At 38.9% G+C, this 23,917-nt stretch overlaps 1 protein-coding gene across 3 annotated transcripts in view; it reads right to left on the bottom strand.

Annotated features, from left to right (window-relative positions):
- SETD2 (SET domain containing 2) overlaps positions 1-23,917 on the bottom strand; it is a 150,587-nt gene that overhangs the window by 93,113 nt on the left and 33,557 nt on the right. For 2 of the 3 annotated variants that reach the window (XR_003118090.1, XM_025375621.1), the window contains exons 2-5: positions 19,576-19,591; positions 13,122-17,491; positions 9,204-9,335; positions 6,489-6,617 (exon numbers count right to left, since the gene is read on the bottom strand). Coding sequence is in view for 2 of the 3 variants with exons in the window: in XM_025375621.1 (XP_025231406.1) it covers positions 6,489-6,617; positions 9,204-9,335; positions 13,122-17,491; positions 19,576-19,591 (4,647 nt within the window). In the remaining variant the exon portion in view is untranslated. The remainder of the gene's footprint in view (positions 1-6,488; positions 6,618-9,203; positions 9,336-13,121; positions 17,492-19,575; positions 19,592-23,917) is intronic. The other variant, XM_025375622.1, reaches the window with a different exon arrangement.

The raw sequence follows: 23,917 nt of genomic DNA, 5'->3' as shown, positions 1-23,917 counted from the left end.
AAAAGTCACTCTGGGTGGCCGAGGTGGGAGGACTGCTTTGGCTTAGGAGTTCAAGACCAGCCTGGGAAACACAGGAAGACCTCATCTTGACAAACAATAAAAAATTTAAAAATTAGCCGGCCATGGTATTATGTGCCTATAGTCCCAGTCAGTTGAAAGGCTGGCGCAGGAGAATTACTTGAGCCCTGAGTTTGAATCTACAGTGAGCTATGATCACATTACTGCACTCCAGGCTAGGTGACAGAGCAAGACCCCGTTGCATTAAAAGAAGAAAAAAAGGCTGGGCACAGTGGCTCAAGTCGGTAATCCCAGCACTTTGGGAGGCCAAGGTGGGTAGATCGCTTAAGCCTGGGAGTTTGAGACCAGCTGGGCAACATGGCGAAACCCCGTCTCTATCAAAATTAATACTTTAAAAATGTTTAAAAATATTTTTTAAAAACTTAAAAAACAGAGAAAAAGAAAAATGACATCATAGACTGCCTTGTGAATTAAATGTGGTGACTACAAAACATAGAAAACATATATTATCCAGGATCTGGAACTGCATACATAAAAAATATTTCCAATCCCTCTCCTGCCAAAAATCTATCTTCCCTCAACTTACTCATTTAAGGCTTGATTACCTGTTTTTGAAAGGTAGTATGAAAAATAAAAATAAAGCAAACTGATGTCATCTGGCATCAATATTACGCCCATTTGACAAATAAGACAGAGTTTGGATAATGTAGGTGATCTATCCAACTTCACAAAGCTCAATCACAGCCTGGGATTCAAACTCCACCTGAATAACTATTTACCTCATTATATCATAAAGATGCTTTCTTGAATTATACTAAAATATTCAATTCTAATGATATTACTCTCAAATCACCTTATTTAGAAAAAGTTCTTAAATATCAGAGCCTGACCGGCCACTAAAATCACTCAAAGAGTAGAGACCCCACATCAGGAAATCTGATATACCAACACACATGGACCTGACAGTTTGAGCTTGAGGAAGCAGCTGAGAGAAGCATCTCAAAGTCCTCAGGAATTTGGGGAATGTAGGAAGAGTGGCTAGACCCTTCAGCTGCCTAACCTCCAAAAAACTAAATGAGGCTGATGTAAAAATCTATCATGCAGTACTTAAAACTCTAAGATTTAGGTTTCTTAGAGAAGCTACATGTCTCAATTAAAAACCAAAATAAAAACAAAAACAAAGCAGAAAAACATCAAATTGCCTGGCATGCAGTGACTAAATCCCATGAAGGCAAAGGCAATGAGAAGTGTGATTCTTATGATTCTTATTAATCTTTTTCTAAGTCTGAAATTTGCTCTGGCTGAATAGAGTCACTTCATTGAACTCCTTCTCCTTAAAGCCTTTTCAGGGCAACACGGCTCTACTATGGCAGGTGGATGAGGACAGAAACAGTCACTGTCACTGCAAAGCTATGGAAGGTTTAGGGGTTAAGGGTAATGTCTGCAACTCTCTTTAAGCTTCATCAAAAAAAAGACTATAGATAAAAAGAGACGGGCGGACAGAGAATGTAAAATAAAGCAAACAGAACAAAATGTTAATAACTATAAAATCTAAGTGGTGCTTATATGGATGCTAACTGTTCCACTCTTTCAACTTTTCTGTAAGTTTGAAACTTTTTATTAATAAAACGGCTCAGGTGTGGTGGCTCACGCCTGTAATACCAGTACTTTGGAAAGTCAAGGTGAGAGGATCACTGGAGCTCAGGAGTTCGAGACCAACCTGGGCAACACAGCAAAACCCTGTCTCTACTAAAAATACAAAAAAAATTAGCTGAGTATGGTAGTGTATACCTGTAGTCCCAGCTACTGAGGAGGTTGAGGTGGGAGGATCACCTGAGCCCAGGAGGTTGAGGTGGCAGTAAGCTGTGATCGCACCACTGCATTCAAGCCTGGGCAGCAGAGTAAGACCCTGTGTCGAAAAACAACAACAAAAAAAAGTGGAAGGGAAAGATGGCTTCTAAAAAAACATCATTTCGGCCAGGCACGGTGGCTCACCCCTGTAATTCCAGCACTTGGGAAGCCAAGCCAGGCAGATCACCTGTAGTCAGGAGTTCCAGACCAGCTGGGCCAACACAGTAAAACTTCATCTCGGCCGGGCGCGGTGGCTCAAGCCTGTAATCCCAGCACTTTGGGAGGCCGAGACGGGCGGATCACGAGGTCAGGAGATCGAGACCATCCTGGCTGACACGGTGAAACCCCGTCTCTACTAAAAAATACGAAAACTTAGCCGGGCGATGTGGCGGGCGCCTGTAGTCCCAGCTACTCGGGAGGCTGAGGCAGGAGAATGGCGTAAACCCGGGAGGTGGAGCTTGCAGTGAGCTGAGATCCGGCCACTGCACTCCAGCCTGGGCGACAGAGCGAGACTCTGTCTCAAAAAAAAAAAAAAAAAAAAAAAAAAAAAAAAAAAAAAAAAAAAAAAACTTCATCTCTACTAAAAATATAAAAATTAGCTGGGCATGATGGCACACACCTGTAATCCCAGCTACTCAGGAGGCTGAGGCAGGAGAATCCCTTGAACCCAGGAAGCAGAGGTTGCAGTGAGCCGTGATCGTGCCACTGCACTCCAGCCTGGGTGACAGAGCAAGACTCCATCTAAAAAAAAGCCTCATTTGCCCAAATGTCCATCAACTAATAAAAGGATATACAAATATCGTATATCCATATAAGAGACTATTATTCAGCCATAAATAGGAATTAAGTGCTGACACATGCTCCAATACAGATGAAACCTCAAAAACATAATGCTAAGCAAAAGAAGCCACACACAAAAGGCCACATACTGTATAATTTCATTTATATGAAATACCAAGAATAGATCCAACCCTCAGACACAGAAAGCAAATTAGTGGCTGCCAGGCCTGGGAGGAGGCGGGTATGAGAAGATTCTGCTTAACAGGTACAGAGTTCCCTTTTCAGATGATGAAAATGTTCTGGACATAGACAAAGGTGATGGTTGCACAAGATTATGAATGCACTAAATGGTACTGAATTGTAAACTTTAAAATGGTCAATATTATATTATGTGAATTTTACCTCAAAACCCTATCTGGTATCCAATTACATTAAGTCAACCTGGACAGCCCTGCCTTCTCTTCCTACAACTGGGATATTTCCTAAAACTACAGGGGTTTTGATAGTAATCTGCTTTTTTGGTGAGGTCTGCCATGGCACTTTAACACTAACTAGCAACTTAGCTCCAAATAATTTCTCATCCTGTGTAGATCTGACAATTTGTGCTTATTAAATGGTAATATTCTACCAGTAAACAACTCAAGAGTTGTGACTACTTTATGAAATTCATAACTACTGGTATTACCAACATCATGTGGAAATTATAGGAGTAGGAAGGTATGGGAAACACGGAGACATTAAGTCCTAGTATCTTTTACCAAAGCAGGGTTCTCTGTGAATAGCTGAAGAAAATGAAAGAGCTTTAGGAAGTTTTAACCCGGCATATAAACTGGAGCCACACATCCTTTCCTCCCTTCCCCAATCTCCTTTCCCCTTAATATAAGAAGAGCACTGAGCTATCAAAGAGTGTCTGTTGCAAGTAACAGAATTTAGATCAGGTTTGAAGCTGTGTGTTTTACTGCAGATACCACAAAGGACCAGTGTCCAGACAGCTCATCCACTATTGTCCCTGTTAAGAGAGGCTTGTGTCCAAACTGTGGTTACTTTAAAAAAAAAAAAAAAAACTCTCAAGAAGGCCTGGCTGGCTAGGGCAGATTGAAAGAAGGCATCTTTGAAAATGTGCGTCTGGACTAGAACTAGTGATTTTGGAAATTCAATGGGCTGCTTTGAGAGGTATTGATTTCTGTATCATTAACAGTGTTCAAAGGAAGTATAATCAATTATTTGTTTAAAATACTATAAAGAATCCAATAAATTGGATATGGGGCATATGACAATTCTGTGGGATATTTGTTTCAAACAAACAATTAAAAACCAGTTATGAGGAGCCTAGGCAACATAGTGAGGACCCCATCTCTACAAAAAATAGAAAAAAAAAGTAAATGGGCATAGTGGCTCACACCTATAGTCTCAGCTACTCAGAAGACTAAGGCAGGAGGATAAATTGAGCTTGGGAGGTCGAGACTGCAGTGAGCTATGACTGCGCCAGGACACTCCAGTGAGGGTGACAGGGCAAGACACTGTCTCAAAAAAATAAAAAATAATAAAAATCAGTTATGAGCCAGGATGTGTTTTTACAACACTTTGAGGAGAAGGGAAATCTATGAGGTTCCTACCAGCCCCCTTTTTGTGTAACGAAACGTGTTTTTTTTGATTGGTTCTCAAAAGGATAGATTAATATAAACATCATTTCTTATCTTCAAAAGAAAAAAAATAAAGAACAATTTGCTTATTAAAAGATATATGAGGATTCCTGTCATACAAGGGGAAAACAGTGAGAAAAAAAAATTACTGTCTTTATTACCTGTGTTTTGATTTCCCACAATAAACAGACTAAACCCCACCAAGTCCTGCCCCAACTCCAACTCCCATCCAAGTGTGGCCATATGCTCAGAGCGTTCTTAAAGAATAGTTATGTCTAAGCTACTAGAATCCAGCAAATGTTTTATTTCCATTTTTTAAATATATTTTTTAAATATTTCAACCATAAACACATGTACTTTGTTTATATTTTATATTTAACTTCAAAGAGGCACTTGACTTTCATTAAGAATACTTTTTTTCTTTTTTGGAGACAGTTTTGCTCTGTCGCCCAGGCTGGAATGCAGCGGCGTGATCGATTCACTGCAACCTCCTCCTAGTGGGTTGAAGCAAATTCTTCTGCCTCAGCCTCCCGAGTAGCTGGGATTACAGGTGTGTGCCATCATGCCTGGCTAATTTTTGGTTTGTTTTGTTTTTTGAGATAGAGTTTCATTCTTGTCACCCAGGCTGGAGTACAATGGCGAAAACTTGGCTCACTGCAATCTTCCCTTCCCCGATTCAAGAGATTCTCCTGCCTCAGCCCCCCAAGTAGCCAGAATTATTGGCACCTGCCACCACATCCAGCTAATCTTTGTATTTTTAGTAGAGACAGAGTTTCACCACATTGGCCAGGCTGGTCTTGAACTCCTGACCTCAGGTAATCTGCTCACCATGGCCTCCCAAACTGCTGGGATTACAGGCGTGAACCACTACACGCCCAGCCTAATTTTGGTTTTTTTGTTTGTTTGTTTCTGAGATGGAGTCTTGCTCTGTCTCCCAGGCTAGAGTGCAGTGGCATGATATCGCCTCACTACAACCTCCGCCTCCCGAGTTCAAGCTATTCTCCTACCTCAGCCTCCTGGGTAGCTGGCATTATAGGCGTGCGCCACCACACGCATCTAATTTTTGTATTTTTAGTAGAGACGGGGTTTTGCCATGTCGGCCAGGTTGGTCTCAAACTCCCGACTTCAGGTGATCCACTCACCTTGGCTTCCCAAAGTGCTAGGATTACAAGCATGAGTCACCATGCCCGGCCAAGAATACTTTAAATATGCTCTATATAAGAAACTTAAACATTTCCAGGAAATACTGAATATGGCAGAAAATAAAGTGAACCTTTTGCTGTATTAAATTTAAAAGTTACATGAGTTAGATGGAAGGCAACATTTATTCATTCATTCATACTTGATAATCATTAATCTATCAAGTATGTTTTAATTCTTAACCTTGATATGCTCAGGTACTCTCTTCTACTCTTTTTTTTTTTTTTTTTCTTTAAGAGACAAGAGATCATTGCCATCCCGATTGGAATGCAGTGGCATGATCACAGCTCATTGTAACCTTGAACTCCTGGGCCCAAGCAGTTCTCCCACTCAGCTTCCCATAGCACTGAGATTACAGGCATGAGCCACTGCACCTGGCCTTGTCTTCTACTCTTACCCCAACTCAATTTTATGTATACTAATGGATTCTGTCCCAACTCCTTTTTATATAGCTTCATAGAGATTCTGGGGGTCCACAGTATACACTTGGTAGTTGCTTGGAATTAAAGAAAACATAATTACTAAAAAAGAAAAAAAATTTTTTTTAACAACAAACCAGCTACCAAGTGGTCATTCTACATAATGATCATCATTAAACCTCAGTGTAATACAGAAATTGTTTTCCTACAAAAACATCTAAGTTCAACAAGACAAAAATGAAGCGAAGGCCGGGCGCGACGGCTCACACCTGTAATCTCAGCGCTTTGGGAGGCCAAGGTGGGCGGATAACTTGCGGTCAGAGTTCGAAACCAACCTGGCCAATATGGTGAAACAATGTCTCTACCAAAAAAATACAAAAAAAATGAGCCGGGCATGGTGGCATGCACCTGTAGTCCCAGCTACTTGAGAGGCTGAGGCAGGAGAATCGCTTGAATCCGGGAGGTAGAGGTTCCAGTGAGCCAAGATTGTGCCACTGCACTCCAGCCTTGGTGACAGAGTGAGACCTCGTCTCAAAAAAAAAAAAGTGAAGTGAAACGAAATTAAAACAGAACTTACGAAGGAAGGTCTTTGGCAGCTCTCAAGCCCCAGCCTTTCTTTTCTGTGAGTATGACTTCCACATCTGCATGCTGTTTTCTCTGAAACCGTCTATTGGAACAATAATCCCCATTTGGACACCGAGAAGAACTGAAATGAGAAAAGGAGGAAACTTAATTCTTTAAAGCAGCAAAAGAACCAAAGTAACTTTGAAAAAATGTGTTAGTATAACTACACGTATACATACTTTTATGGTATAATTAGCATATGTATGACTAACCCCCAACTAAGCCTTCCTTTCCTTCCATCACAAAGGGATTCCTTAGAACTGAGTATCTACATTGTTACTTAAACAGATCATACCCACAATACAGCCTTGACATCTGGTCATCACAGGAAATGTCTACCACTCTCTAGGTGTCTATAATACATTTTCAGGCTGCATGTAAGCTTTCCGTACATTGACAACTCTGCAGAACTTATTTTCTGTAAGTGCACCTTCCCTTCCTTCTACTCTAATCACTTTTCATTTTTTGAACACAGCTAACTACTTGATCTACAATTGAGAAAATCTAAAGTCATTATTAAACATATCCTTGTTCAGAGTAAACAGAATGACATGGCAAGGCTCTTCTCCCATGGATCCTAGAGTAAAAATGATAAAATCAAACACTGATTTACTTCTTAATATGTGATAGATATAAAGGTTTTTAACAATGATTAAAACTACACTAGAGGGGGCCAAGTTCGGTGGCTCGTGCCTGTAATCCCAGCACTTTGGGAGGCTGAGGCAGGTGGATCACTTGAGGGAATTCAAGACCACCCTCACCAACATAGTGAAACGCTGTCTCTCCTAAAGTTACAAAAATTAGCCAATCATGATAGTGCATGCCTGGAATCCCAGCTACTTGGGAGGCTGAGGCAGGAGAATTGCTTGAACTCAGGAGGCAGAGGTTGTAGTGAGTCAAGATCACGCCACTACACTCTAGCCTGGGCGACAGCGGAGACTGTCTCAAAAAGAAAAAAAAAAAACTACTAGAAATTAACCATTTTTATACATTATTATTTATTGCCAACCCAGCAGCAAATAACATTTTTAGCAACGGTCAAAGGATGAAGGATTTGCTCCAGAGTGAGGCAGTATAAAGGAAAGCTTTCAGGAAGGAAGAGAATTTAAGGCAGAATCTCTAATAATACATAGGATATGCATAAAGAAAGCTGGAGATACAACTGTCCCTGCCTGTGTGCAGAAATAAGAAAACAATCCCTGTTTGGACAAAGGGAAATGAAACAACTAAAGATAACTGATAAGAAAGGTGAGTTGCTGGAGGATGAAAAGACAGGCTGATGATATGCTATGAAGGGCTCTGGATACAAGGCGAAGTTTGAACCTAATCATGAGAACAACAGAGAACTACTAAAGTGTGTGAATAATATGAAGAAATTTTTTTCTTCATGTATGCTTCACAAGGTTGGCAGGAAAACCCAGAAGAATGACTAGGGCAACAATACGAAGTTAGAATAATGCTAACCCTATGTCTTCTCTTCTTACATCTGTACTGTCATCTCTCTCTCTAGTTTGGATAAAGAATACCAAAAATGCTTTCTCTTTATTTTTTCAAGGTATATATATTTTATTTTCACAACACTATAACATGAGCAAAACCAAAAACTGAGCTTTGAGAAGAAAACACTTCATTAATATTAAAAATAAGGTATACTCTTTCCATGTTAAAGACAAGAATATATTTTTCATCAAACAGATTGGTCAAAACAATTTTTTTGAGACAAGGTCTTGCTCTGACACCCTGGCTAGAGTACAGTGGAGTGATAGCTCACTGCAACCTTCACCTCCTGGGTTCAAGTGCTTCTCCTGCCTCAGCCTCCCGAGTAGCTGGGATTACAGGTGTGTGTCATCATGCCTGGCTAATTTTTGTATTTTTTAGTAGAGATGGGGTTTCACCGTGTTGGCCAGGCTGATCTTGAACTCCTGACCTCAAGTGATCTGCCCGCCTTGGCCTCCCAAATAGCTGGGATTACAGGCATGAGCCACTACACCTGGCCAAGATTAAATTTTTTAATGTAAAGATATTTACTATATATAAGAACAATATAGAAGCAAATATATGTCAACAGAATAATTACCAGCTATGAATACATAATGCAGTCAAGAGAAAGATTTAGTCAGGTCTGTACACAGAGCTCTGGTTAGGTCTGATTAGCAAATCCAGGCAAGTATATAGAATAAGATTTTATCTGTATACATAAAAAGAGGAAAACATCTACCTATGCTAAAAAGGCATTAAAAGTTTTCTGGAAAAATGACAAAACAATGGAATCGATGTTTGGGAGAAGAAGACATTCACTTTATGCATTTCTGAAATGTTACGGTTTTATTTCACTTTATAGTGAAAGCTTAAAAATACCAATATTTACCTCCTAGGACATGAATATTACAAGATAAAAAAAGTACTCAATAGAAATTAATACTATAGGACTACTTTACACAGCACTTAAAACATGGTGGGTACTGTAATCTAATGCACAATGCAAGGGAAATTTGTTTTCCTATTAATATCTGTTTTCTACTACACATCAAAGTGTCTACTATACTTCTTTGCTTATAGTCATCCATAGGTAGGAGAAAGGTTAAATTTTTTTCTTCATTGATAATTCAATATTTAGAGACATTTAATAGAAGTGTTGAACAAAAGCAGAGTATTCTAATTTACTTACCATTCAATCATGAGAAGACGATTAAGACAATCTTCTCCACATGCTATTTCACCTTGAGCTCTTTCATCTTTAGAAAGAGGTGTACACTCACACTGCATTCGCTTAATATCTCGATGAGATTTATTCTTCTTTCTATTGGGTAAAATGTCATAAAAACTGATTAAATAAATTTCCTGGTAAAGATATAACATATGTAATCAAATATGTGCTAAATCTCATTAGATTCTTTCGGGTTTTTTTAAACAGGGTCTTGTTCCATCATCCAGGCCAGGGTGCAGTGATGTGATCATGGCTCACTGCAGCCTCAACCTCCTGGATTCAAATGACCCTCCCACTTCCACCTCCTGAATAGCTGGGACCACAGCTCATGCCACCACGCTTGGCTAATTTCTGGTTTTGTTTTAATATTCTGTAGAGACAGGGTCTCTTTATGTTACTCAGGCTGGTCGTGAACTCCCAGGCTCAAGAAATCCCCCTGCGTCCACTTCCCAAAGTGCTGCAATCGCAGGCAGGACCCACTACGCCTGGCTAGATTCACATTTAATGGTTCCTGTAAGTCAAGCATTCAAAATAAAACATCTAATCATTAGTACTTGTGAGACTGAAAATCCTAAGACCTACGTTACCAAAAAAACAAAAAACAAACAAAAAAAAAACATGAGAAGGGCAAACTTAACCTTGGCAAATGGGGGAAGATGAGATGAGTTCAAAACCAATCATTCTGGAACTCAGTCCTTATTTCCTAGTCCAGGTCAGCTAAGCCTTGGATTCTGAACAGTTTCAAGTGTTAAAGTCATACTAGGTTCTGGGAAAAATACGAAAACGCATGCATTTCAAATAGTGACATAGCTGGTTAAAGTTAAGTTTAAGAATCAGACCTCACGGATGAGCAAATAATAGTTGAGATATAAGATTAAGGGAGAAAAGTGGTTTCTAAAAAAATGAGTGAGTTCTAAATCCAATATTTTAGAGTATCTTTCGGTAACATCACATTTGCATAAATTTTGTTTAAAAGCAGATTGAATTTTTTAAATGAAGTGTAATTACAGAACAATCAGGTAAAAGTTTAAGAGGGCTAAACTTTCTCCACGCAGACAGATTTATTTTGGAGGAGAACATAAACTGCTAAAATTTGATTGGGTTCATAATAACCCACACCAGAGTTGCAAAGCAAAAGTGAAAATGTGATTATTTACTGGCATTTTTGCTGATGAACTAGTCTGTTACCCCAGTCTAAACAAAAACAAAAACAAAAAAATAAAGATGGTCGAAAAAGATCTGTTAAGATGTTTTTAAGATTAGGGAACTACAAGAACTATAAATCACTCTTTGACTATCAAACAGGAAACAGCATAGCTGCTCTAAATGGCTATCTCTAATCTGCTTTAATCTTCAACATATGTTCTATTCTAGTGCCAATTTTATAAAGTGCCTAAAGAGTGTTATGATAGTTTTAACTAAGTTTAGGTGAAAAGAATGATTCCTCTTGATTAAAGACATAATTCGTTAATGAGTATATGAATATGCTTAGCCTGAAGATGACTAAACAAAATTATCTATTTAGAAGTACTTAGCTACAATTTTGGAGAATCAGCAGCAGCTTTATTTTGTATTGCTCTAGAAGGCTGGAATAGGACTAATGGGCATAGATTTTGGCAGGTAAGCCCTGCTCCATTAAACATAAGAAAAATTTTTTCATTATATTCATATTATTTCTTATAAGAGTTTGCCTTCTTAGTGGCTCCTAAATGCCTAGCATATAACAGGCACTTCAAAATTCTGAATATATAGGCCGGGCGTAGTAGCTCACACCTGTAATCCCAGTACTTCGGGAGGCCAAGATGGGCGGATCACCTGAGGTCAGGAGTTCGAGACCAGCCTGGCCAACATGGTGAAACCCATTTCTACTAAAAATACAAAAATTAGCTGGGCATGGTGGCGCCCAGCAGAGGTTGCAGTGAGCCAAGATTACGCCACTGTGCTCCACCCTGGCCAACAAAGTGAGACTCTGTCTCAAAAAAAAAAAATTGAATATATATAAATCCTTCCCACTGCAAAGTGGTGGAAGCCCTCTTATGCCTCTCCTAACCAAATCTATGTGCACAGTTTTATATATATGAGATTCTCAATGCTAAAGAAAAGTCAGAATTGGACTGATTAGTTTTATTTATATTCTTTTACAAAGATCTTATAAGTTCCATTAGTCAACTCACACAATTCCTAAGGGGTACTTACTTAAAATATTGAATATTTTAAATGTAAACCTAATTTATAACTAGATATAAATGAAAGTAACTATAAAAGGCTGTTAAAAGGTTAGTTTTTAATAGAAAAAAAAATTTCTGGTAGGACCTACCTTTAAAATTAAGTTTTTACCTTATACACAGTGGAAAACTTGATTTAATAACATTTTGATGCTTAAAGGTACAATGGTTAGGTTGATTCCCAACTAGCAGGAAAACTTCCAAAAAAGGAGAGTAAGTGGGTAGAATAGTTTTTGTTTTGGTTTTTTAAGCACAAGAGGCATACATTTACATCAGGAAAAAGGAAATTATCAAGGACAGGTTAAAGTTAAAACAGACTGAGAAGCCCTGCTCTAGAGGACTACGTTTTCATTACTCGTATTCTCATTATAATTTGTTTCATGTTAGGGATTTTTCGATAAACCACTTTATCATTTCTAAAATATTTATTACACTATTGCCAGATTTAATCTAGTAACAATAATCTAAAAAAAAATGAGAGAAGAAAATTATGTTCTAGTCTAGTTCTAACTTTATAAGTATCTGATACGATTTGGCTATTTCCCCACCCAAACTCAACTTGAATTGTATCTCCCAGAATTCCCACGTGTTGTGGGAGGGTCCCAGGAGGAGGTCATTGAATCATGGGGGCCGGCCTATCCTGTGTTATTCTTGTGATGGTGAATATGTCACACAAGATCTGATGGGTTTATCAGGGGTTTTCACTTTTGCTTCTTCCTCCTTTTCTCTTGCCACCACCATGTAAGAAGTCCCTTTTGCCTCCTGCCATAATTCTGAGGCCTCCCCAGCCATGTGGAACTGCAAGTCCAATTAAACCTCTTTTTTTTCCCAGTCTCGGGTATGTCTTTATCAGCAGCATGAAAACGGACTAACACAGTACCCAAACATACTTCATTCTGCACACTTTTGAAAATAAAATCCAATGTAACCACTTTTTTCTTCTCTAAGTACAGATTATTTTGCTGGGGTTTTATTCTATTTTTTTGGTCAACCTTTCACATGTAAAAGGAATTACAGAAAAACTGGGCTAGCCTAAATTATACCTTGAAAACCAAATAAGTAATAAAAGAAAAAAAAATAGACATCTTTCCTGGGGAGGGGGAAAATGGGGAAAGGAATCTATACTATCAAATCTAAATAGGTAAAAACACTTTTTTAGGCTTTTAAATTTACTTTATCCCACAACTCTTTCATGTGTTTAATCTCATACACACTGAATTGTTTAAAAGCTTTTTCTTTTTTTTAACAACAAAAAAGTAAGAAAATAAAAGCCAATGTAACCACTTTTCTTCTCTAAGAACAGATTATTTTGCTGGGGGTTTTATTCTTTTTTTTTTTTTTTGGTCACACTTTCACATGTAAAAGGAATTACAGAAAAACTGGGCTAGCCTAAATTATACCTTGAAAATCAAATAAGTAATAAGAGAAAAAAACTAGACACCTCCTTTCCCTTTCCTGGAGTGGAAAAATGGGGAAAGCAATCTATACTATCAAATCTAAATAGGTAAAAACACTTTTTTAGGCTTTTAAATTTATTTTATCCCACAACTCTTTCATGTGTTTTATCTCATACAGTCTGAATTGTTTAAAGGCTTTTTCTTACAACAACAAAAAAAGAGCTAAAATTTGTCAAGCAAGCATTAATTAGACTTACCTTTCTGTTAAATAAACATTTTCTTCAATAAGATCAAAGTAACAAGGCATTTTCCCTTGCTTGGCACATTCCTTCCATCGCTGTGGGTCCCTGAAGTCATCCATGACACAGGAGGGCCCAACCAGTGCTGAGCCTGGGGGCACTGATGTCTCTCCCTGCTCTACCTCCACTCTAACTTTCTTTCTGTCCTGAAGCTCACCATCACTTTCAGAATCACTCTCTATTTCCTGCCTCCTTTTTTTAAGAGGCCCTCTATCTTTGATATCATTTTTTTCTAAGTTTTTTGAAAACTCTTTCTTTTCATTCACAGCTAAAGTGTCCTTAATGGAATTGCTGCTTATTTCAGGTGCTTGCACTGACCCCTTGTCTTTCTGAAGGGATAGAAGATACTTATTGGACTGGTCTGAAAAATGGGATCCATCCTGTTGATCCCAATTCTCCTCTTCTTCACGATCATCTGTTAGGGAATCTGGTACTTGTCCTTGAGTTCGATCATACACAACCCCAGTTCCAGGAGGTCTACCTGATCTTGGATCCCAGTAACCATTGCCTTGCCAGTAATCACGTGTCCCACCATACTGTTCTGCATTTTGCTGATACTTGTGTCCACCACAAGTTCCATAGCTACTGTCAGGTTGCTGATATGTGGTAGAAGGCTTTTCTTGAGAGAAGTCCCAACCTAAGTTTCTGAGCTCTTCTGATGAGTGCAAGCCATCCACACGTGATATCTCACAAGAGGAAGAAAAACTCAATTCTGTTTTTCCCAGTCTACTATCTGGCCTGTTTTGGAAAGTGGACTGTTGCCAAGACTTATTTGGGATATCTTCAAAATCAGAAGAATAAATTGGCAGCTCCTCTTGCTGCCTAGAAGATATTTTGGCTTTCACAGTTTCCTCTGAATTTGGGTGACCCAGAGAGTCAGATTTCACATCTGTATGACTTGTACTATCAACCCCATCACTCTGAGGATGAGAAAGTTCAGGCAGGTGGTTATCTATTTGTTTTCTATTGGACTGTGTAAAAGAAATTTCTGGATTCTTCTCTGTTCCTTTATGAAGGAAAAACTTATCAGTTTGAGGACAGGCTTTATTTGCTATACTTTCAAATTTTTCCTCATATGAATGTCTCCTTGACTCCAATCTTTCATCTTCCCAATGGTCAGAATAGTGTCTATAACTTTGACTGCTCCGAGAAGAACAAGGACTTGTTTCTTCCACGGGCAAAGTAGAATTCTTTGGCACAACCACAACAGACTGGAGACGGTTTCTTGGAATACTGCTATCATCTGAATCTGTATCTTCTGAATCACTTTCATCACTTGAACTTTCAGAAGAGTCAGAATAATCTTCATGGACAGTAGACACAATTTCTGGGGCATGACCACTACTGTCACACTTTAATGCGTAAGTTACACCATCACTGTCTTCCATGGTTAAATTCAAATCACAAGAAGAAAATACAACTTCTGAGTCATCAGAAGTATGCACACGTCCTCCTTCTCCTCTTTCATGTAAAGAGATTTCTGGTCTTCCTCTTCTATCAGGCAATATGGAATTCCCTTCTTCTTGAGCCTCTTGCAAACATTTCCCAGATAACCCATTATTACGCCTGTTCTCCCTGGAGGCAAATCCCTTTCCTGAATCAGGAAGGTCACTGCCTACTTCTACTACTGTTTCTTTCCCTGCATGCTTTAAAAACTCCAAACTTTTTCTACTCTTTAGCACTGCATCCAGAACTGGAGATGTGTTCTCTCCACATTTCAAGAGAGTTAGACTGTCCACCTTTACTCCTGGTGGAAGACTCTGAAGAGATGAAGCAATATCTGAACTCCCAATAGGCTGATATAAATCATCAAAATGATTAACAGAAGCTGAACTAGTGCTACCGATGCTCTGCTTATATTCTTCACATGCAAATTTTGAGTGATCTGTCAAATTTCTACTATCACATATAACTGGTTTTGATTCCAAATGCACATTCATAAAGCTATTTGAAGAAATCTTCATAACTGAAGGCTCTATATTTTCAGCTTCGGAGTTACACAAAGAAGGGTTGTTGCTATCATTTGAAGTACAGTATATGTCTGAATCTTTGGTTTTGCAGCAAGAAACCCTCGTATCAACTGGTTCTTTAACTACAGTTTTGGAATAATCTATAGTCATAACTGGCAAAGACATGAGTTTATCTTGGTGTGGTGACACCAGAGGTTCTGTTTCTCTAAATGGGCTTTCTGACTTCTTATGCAGTATGCGTGTATCATCCAAGTCTTTTCCTTTGCATCTACTAATATTCTGAAATCCATTTGATGAAAGCATGCATGCTTTGACCAAAGGGGATACTTCCGATCCAGTCACACTATCATCAGAAGTCATTAAAACAGCATCAGTTTTAGAAGTGCAAAATGTTGCTAAATCAGATTCTGCCCCAGGAGATCCATTTATATTTAATTCTATGGGACAAAAACTTCTTAATTGATCATTCCTCAATTTAGATAAAGAGTCTAATTCCTTAATACTATCATGGCTATCATGTGTTATAAATTCAGACTTGAAAATAGGAAATTCATCTAGCTTTTTTAAAGTAGGTGAATCATTTAATCGATTTGATGGAGCTGGAGACCCAGCCTTTTCTCTTTCAGGGTTTTTATTAATCATTCTTAATTCACTACCTTTTGAACAAGGTGTCTGTAAACTAAAAGAATGAGACTGTTTGATTTCTTCATTTAATTCTGTACAACAGAAAGAATTTTTAAATTTATCAGACTTGGGTATAGGTTTTGAAAGGGTAGATTTATAGCGGGAAGCACTACTGTCGTGCTTAGAATATGATGACCCTCGTCGGAATCCCAGTTCATTAGGGGGAGAACAACATCTTCTAACTGCTTCATTTTCTGAAGTCCTTTTAGATTCTCTTTCTAGTTTTGAAGAATACTTGCCTCTTCTTTCCATCTCTAAGTAAGAGGTCTCAGTTTTACAGTCCCGATCAGATTTAGAATAGGAGGATGTCCTTAGGTCTCTGTAAGAAGAGGAATGAGATGAGGTACGCCTTGAGTATGTCTTCTTATACTCTTCTTCTGAGTCAGAACTCTCTCGTGCTCTGTTATCTGTGTATGGCCGAGAATAGCGTGTCCTCTCTCGATAAGGGGAGCTCCTATGGTAGCGACGATCAGAGTCATAATAATGAGATCGTTCTGACCTGGAATAGGATAAATTAGTTCTAGGGCCCCTCTCAGACCTAGAATGAGATCTGCTCCGCCGTCGCTCTCTTTCTGATCTACATCGGGAAGATACATACCGAGTATCTCTTTCAAGTTTTGAATAGCTAAAATATTTATCCTCTCTCTCTGTTTTAGATCGTGAAGATTTCCCTAGATCCTCACTTTTTAAAGGTGCTGAGCTCTTTTTAAAATCTCTTTCCCTTTCAATGCTTGCTGAAAATTTTAAATCATGTGATCTTTGACTTGAAGAAGTCCGTACAGAATCTTCATCAGATTCTGAACCAAGAAAGGTGCCTTCAGATTGTGAGGATTTCTTCTTAGAACCTGTTTTTTTACAGCTCAGACTAATCTTAGAACTATCTGGAATTTCTTCATCCTTCCCAATATGGGAATCTTCTTTTTTTGAGGAAATATCTGCTTGCTCATTCAATATTTGAGTTATGTGTTCTTCTGAACTATTAGATACAGTGTCCTGCTTAGTATCTGCTTCTAAAGATTCTGGTACAATTATAATTGGTGGTTCTTTCAGAGATCTAACTGCTACATCTACTGGTAAGGGTACTGGTGCTGCCATTAGAACTGTTACTGGTGTATGTGGCAAGGCCACTGGCTCTGTTATTGGTGCTGGTGATGAGGGTGTTGTGGCTTGGGCAGGTGGAGGCGGTGGAGGTGGAGATGAGGGTGGTGAGTCTACAGTTGTTGATTCTGCTATCACTGCTGGTAGTGGTGCTGCATGAGTAGGTAGAGATGCTACTGCTGTGGTAGTAGCCAGCAATGGCCTGGATGTTACATGAAGCAGGTGTTTCTTAAAATGAATTTTGCCCAATTCCACCCTTGACTTTGGTGGGGAAGATTCTTCTGCAGTAGATAAGGTATCACCAATTTCCATTTTCATTTTAGGAGTCGAGTCTACCTGAAGAGGTACAGCTGGAGGGTTTGGAGTATCACTTTGCTTTTCATTGCCAAGTGCAGTGAGAAACCTATTCTGCAAAGTTTTCTTTGTAAGGCTGAAGCTGAATGACACCTTCTGTCGTCCCTGTTCTTCCAAATTAACTTTTGTCTTGGTGCCTTTGGGCAAAAATCGACTAGAAGCAACACCTTTGAACATTGGTCCTTTGATGAAACCTGTTTTCTGCACATTTTCAATCTTTGCCTACAAATGAACAAAATAAGCAATTACTACTACAATAAATAGTTACTTTCAAATGGACTGCACAGTTTAAAATGTGTACAGGAGAAATGAAAAGCCCTTTTTAATAACAAATAGTATGAATTTCACTAAGCTACATATATCTTTATTACGAAAATTTTCAAACACAGTCAAAGGTATAGAAAATGGTACAATAAATCCCTAAGTATCCACTCCTAGCTTCAACAATTACCTAATTTTCCCATTCTTTCTCTTACATAAATTTTTTTCAGTTTTATAACTATTTTCCAGGTAGCATTTTTTAAAAAGAATTTTTAAAAAACCTGACACATGTTCAAAGGACATTTGTATAAAGGGCAATATCTAACACCTCAGTACTCAATATGGTTTGTTCTTGTGTTCTATCAGAGATGAAAAGTCGGAGGTCATCAAGACCAGGGGTCTCCTGGCATCACATTGAGTGCACAGTAAAAATACTCATCTGAGTCGAGCACGGTGGCTCACCCCTATAATCCCGGCACCTTGGGAGGCCGAGGCAGGAGGATCACTTGAGGTCAGGAGTTAGAGACCAGCCTGGCCAACATAATGAAACTCCATTTCAACTAAAAATACAAAAATTAGCAGGGTGTGGCAGCATGCGCCTGTAACCCCAACTACTTGGGAGGCTGAGGTGGGAGAATCACTGGAACCCGGGAGGCAGAGGTTGCAGTGAGCCAAGATGGCACCACAGAACTCCAACCTGGGCAATAGAGCAAGACTCTGTCTCAAAAAAATAAAAAACTTTAAAAGTAAAAAAATAATATTCATCTGTGACCCACACTCTAGGAAATATCAAGTATCAACTGGAGCTATTGAGCTCTAAGATGAGGCAAGGGTTTGTTTTTTGGCGTGTTCTGAAGTTTTTGTTTTTTTGGTTTTTTTTAAAACAAGCAGTACAGGCAATTCTTATCAATGTCCCAGGTTTGGGAAACCACTGATATAGAGGAATTTCCCAACTTACTTGTTTTACAGATGAGGCAACCAAATGAGGACCAGGCCTTCTGCCTTCCTGGAGAGTTCTCTGCCTTGGCACACATCACTGTCTCTGCCTGGGTTTCCCCACCCTCAGGTAATAATACTGCTCTATGAGCAACAATTACAAGGTACAAACCTAAGAAGACTACTTCCTCCATGTTTGCCAAATCACCAAAGGAAATGGTGAGCTTTGGAAGTTCAAGACATAACATAGGTTGTAGAAAGAGCACCAGAAAAATCTACAGCAACAAACTCAATGCTAAATTAAAGATGGTGGTATACTTTCCATATGCAAAATTCTTCTAATTCATGTTCTTCAATCCACTTCGGCTATTTAAGAGAATAACTTCCCTTTCAACACAGTAAAATCTGAAATCAGTTTTCAAAATTACATAGTAGTCATTCAAGTTGGAAAGTAAATACTGTCACACGTATTATCATGGAGCAGTGAATTCCAAATACTTTACTTTTTTTGAGACAAGAGTCTTGCTCTGTTGCCCAGGCTGAAGCGTAGGGGGCACCATCTTGGCTCACTGCAACCTCTTCCTCCCCAGTTCAAGCAATTCTCCTGCCTCAGCCTCCTGAGTAGCTGGGACTAAGCCACCACGTCTGGCTAATTTTCTTATTTTTAGTAGAGATGGGGTTTCACCATGTTGGCCAGGCTGGTCTCAAACTCCTGACCTCAAGTGATCCACCTGCCTCAGCTTCCCAGTGTTGGGATTACAGGCATGAGCCAAATACTTTAAGAAACAGAATCCGCTTTTCAAGTTAAATCTTAAATGGAAGCTCAATACATAAAAAACAAGTAAAAGATATTTTTAGAACTTCCAACTTTCTCTACCTTTCCTAAATCTCTTGAAGCTCTAAAGTTTAAAAACCATTTTTTTGAGATACACAATATCCCTCACTGCGATAAGTTACCATGGCTCTAAAAACAAAATTAAAAACTATTACTTCATTTGACATTCAAAATGATAGCTACATTTTGAGTATTTTCAGCTTTTACCCAATTTCTAAAATGTGTTTAGTGGTCAATGTCATAATCATTGAATGACTAGTTAAATTATACTTACCTCATTTTCTTCTTCTCTATTTCCATTCAGCCAAGAAAACATGCAAAAGAATAAAAAGAAATCATAAATACTTAAAAACAATTGAAATAATAGTTATTTGTATTAAAACTTAGGATACTTACTACCTACAGGTATATTCTATATGGATTGTCCATTCCTTCAGACTCAGTTACATTTAGTTTAACACATATTTACTCAAGATAGTGCCACATACTATGCTAAGTCCTAGAGACCAAATTTGAATAAAGCAGCATCCCTGCCCTCAAAAAGTTCAGCTTCCTGTAAGTTACAAAAAAGAAACCTGTAACAAAAGTAATTCCAACATAATGGAGTAAATATAAGAATAGAAATATGTATGGTGAGGCAGCAAAGAGGATGATATGCAACTCAGTTTAGTGGGAAAATAGGAATGCAAAGAATTTTTCCTGCCCAGGTGTGGTGGCTCACATCTGTAATCCCAGCACTTCAGGAGGCTGAGGCCAGCTGATGGCTTGAGCCCAGGCGACTGAGACCAGACTGGGCAATATGGTGAAACCCTGTCTCTATAAAAAATACAAAAAAATAGCCAGGCATGGTGGCGTGCACTTGTAGTCCTAGCTACCTGGGAGGCTGAGGTGGGAGGATCACCTGACCCCAGGAAGTCGAGGCTGCAGGTAGCCATGATCACACCACTGCACTCCAGCTGTGGTGATGGCTGTCTTTAAAAAAAAAAAAATTCCTGAAGAGAGGATTCGTTTTTGAAGAATACATTTGTGGGAAGATCCCAGGCAGAGTCAGAGATTAACACATAAAATAAGGCTGGGCATAGTGGCCCACGCTTGTAATCCCAACACTTTAAGAGGCTAAGTTGCGAGGATCACTTGAGTTCAGGAGTTCGAGACCATCCTGGGTAACATAGCAAAACCTCGTCTCTCTTAAAAATAATTTTTAGGCCAGGTGCGGTGGCTCATGCCTGTAATCCCAGCACTTTGGGAGGCCGAGGCTGGCGGATCACCTGAGGTCAGAAGCTCAAGACCAGCCTAGCCAACATGGTGAAACCTCATCTCTACTAAAAATACAAAACTAGCCAAGCATGGTGGTGCGTGCCTGTAATCCCAGCTACTTGGGAGGCTGAGATAGGAGAATCACTTGAACCCGGGAAGTGGAGGTTGCAGTGAGCCAAGGTCGTGCCATTATATTCCAGTCTGGGCAACAAGACCAAAACTCTTTCTCAAAAAAAATAAAAATAAAAAATAAAAAATAATTTTTAAAAGGAAGGCTAAGTTGGGAGGATTGCTTGAACCTGGGAGACAGAAATTGCATTGAGCCAAGATCATGCCACTGCACTCCAGTCTGAGCAACTGAGTGAAAACCCGTCACACAAACACACATTTAACACAGAATAATATGTGTAAAGAATCTATAAACAGTTCAGTATTACCTGAATATAAGGTGTAAGGCAGAAAGAAGCCAACAATAAGATGGAGTAGGAGGCAGTGGTCAGGTTTCTCATGAGAAGAATCATATTTCATCTTATGGATCAGTGCTTCTCAATCTCTTTTGGTATCTGTTCAACAGTCCCAAAGGCAAGACTATTCCACAGTACAATGCATCTGCTCCATAACACAGTGTGCAGCTCTCTGGGTTATGTTCTAACAAAGGTAACCACACTGACTAAGAGAAATCAAAAGCCACAAGTCTGGTGTACACTAGCACATCAAGGCATACTAAGGGGCTGTCTACTTGGAGAAAAGGAAGCTACAAAAGGACATGACAGCGAGATTTGTATTTTCAGCTAGTCACTCATTGGGCTATGTGGCAAGACTGGAATACAACAATCTGTTTTCAATGTTCCTGAAAGGAAATATGCAAAGCCCTTTTCCCCAAATGTAGGCCTAACTTCATCATAATTCATTCCATTCACCAGTGTCTGTGGTAGCCATACAAAACCAAGTAATGATCGGGGGGTGGGGGCAGTAAGCTGATAATACATGAATGAGATCTGAAGCAGTGCCAAAATTAACCATTTTTTTCTACTCCAAAACCACTAAAAACCTCATAAATGTGATGTTAGCACTACTGTACTTCATCAATTCTATGATATACATTTTGCCCACAGGATGCATGCTATCAATGGTATCACAGTTTTAACTGAAAAATTTTTTCACTTCTCAACGTTCATAAAATAATCATTTTCTTACAATCGATGGCATATTAGAACCTCTGGTATCTTAGATTTAAATTAGTACCATTTGAAATTTTTTCAAGAAGACAGAAGGTACCAGGAGATGTCCAACCACAGGCTTTATCTGCATAATAGGCACACATATGAAATGCTGGAAATACAAAGGTGACCAGAACACTTTCTTAAACTTCAGCAGTTCTATTTTGGACAGGCAGATGAAAAGAATAATCCTGACAAAATATGACAAAAATAGGCTCAGGTTATATTGTAAATTTTTGTGAAGTTGGGAGGGAAGGGAGAATAATGAAGGTCCATTTTAGAAATCAAAGAATTGTTTGACAGAAATGACAAGACAGGAGGGGGAGGTGTTTAAAAAAAAAAGAAATGAAATGAAATGACATTTCCCAGAACTTGATAAAATAAAATGTTTATAATAAAAGAATATAAGCACAATCAGAAATTTGGAGGGAAATTTTCTCATCATTAAAAGCATTTAATGTTAATAGATAAAAATCAAATTACAAACACGCAAAAGGAAAAGTCCATAATCCAACTTTCCAGAGACAACTACTGTTAACACTTCGATCTACAGAGCTTTCTGCACTCATTTGTGCATGCACTTGGGTGTGGTTTTTAAACAGAGATCATTGTTTTTCTTTTTAAAAACATATAAGCCATTCTGTATCTTGCTACCCTCCCTCATCATAGAGTTGGTGAGCAGACAAGTTGTTTAGATGACAGAAAAATTATGGAATCACTAAATTAGATTGAGGAAGTGATCTCAAGAGAAGGAGACACAGGCTGGGTGCAGTGGCTCAAGCCTGTAATGCCAGCACTTTGGGAGGCTGAGGCGGGCGGATCACCTGAGGTTAGGAGTTCAAGACCAGCCTGTCCAACATGTGATCCACCTCGTGATCCACCCGCCTCGGCCTCCCAAAGTGCTGGGATTACAGGCTTGAGCCACCGCGCCCGGCCGCAAGCATACTCTTGGTCTCTACTTTTCTGACATAATTAGTTCCCCCAGAACTAATTTCTTTCCCCCGAAAGCTAGGAGAAGAGACAGGGTAAAAGACGAAGAAAATTCAAGTGTAGGTAACAGAAACGGAAGTAGACTGTAATCCTCAATGTTGCTGCCCAAAGTTGGACATTACTAATTTATAATTGAGCTTATTAGCATACTTATTCTATTTTTGTTGAAGGGATTAAGCCATCAGAGGCAACAACTAGTGAATTAATCCAGCAAGATGGGCGGGACAAGAGGGGTAGAAGGCAAGAAGTTGAGAGAACTGATTTCTCAAAAATATTAAAATGACTGACCTAAAGATCCCTAAATAATAGACAGGGAGTAAAAGCTGATAAACTCAACAGGGTAGGGACAAGATACTGAGGGCTTCAAAGAGTGGATTTGGTAGAAACTAGGAAGAGAGGCAGAAGGGTCAATAAGGTGGAAGAACTGGAAATTATGGTCAGAGTATTATTTTAGAGTTGAAGTACATCATTTCCAGGAGAGTCTTCCTAGGTAGGAGACCTAGCCATGGCCAGGAAAAGTAGACTGCTGCAGCAATAAGAGGGCAGGACCTTTTTGAAGAAATTAATACAACTGTGAGACCACAATTAACAGCAAGAACTAGCTACAAATGTTTTTAACATAAGAACACTTGTTTTGGTAAATAATATCAAGAGCAAAGAAGAGAGTTTTTGAAGAAAGGTTGATGAAACAAAGGTATGGAAACAAGAAGTTAAGAGTATTAAACCTCCTGTACTCCCTACCATAAAAAATAAGGAAGCATATGAAAACAAGTATTTAACTCCACAGGATGAGATCATGCTAGAATAGCCTATTTCTTCTTCTGAAAAACTACTACAGAGGAAAAAAAAAAAAAAGGATGTTAGCCAGTTATCTGTCAAAAACATAGTAAAGTGGGCAAATCTGCAGCTTGCTGATGGAATTATATTTAAAGAATTCATATCAACATGAAGATAAATCTCTATTAGGTCACATGGTATATATGGAAAAAGACTTAGTTAAGAGTTTTAGTCATGGCAAGCTCAAGGAACCAAAGAATGACATGACTTAAAAAAAAAACCAACCAACCAATCTCTAGGCTAGGACATTAGAAGTAAGACTTACAAAGGGAAGCCCGATAAATAAGAGCAGTTTGGCCCTATCAAGCGTAT

This window comes from Theropithecus gelada, chromosome 2 (assembly GCF_003255815.1).
Source record: "Theropithecus gelada isolate Dixy chromosome 2, Tgel_1.0, whole genome shotgun sequence".
In the NCBI taxonomy this organism is placed as follows: Eukaryota; Metazoa; Chordata; class Mammalia; order Primates; family Cercopithecidae; genus Theropithecus; species Theropithecus gelada.
This window is presented reverse-complemented; position numbering and strand designations above follow the sequence as displayed.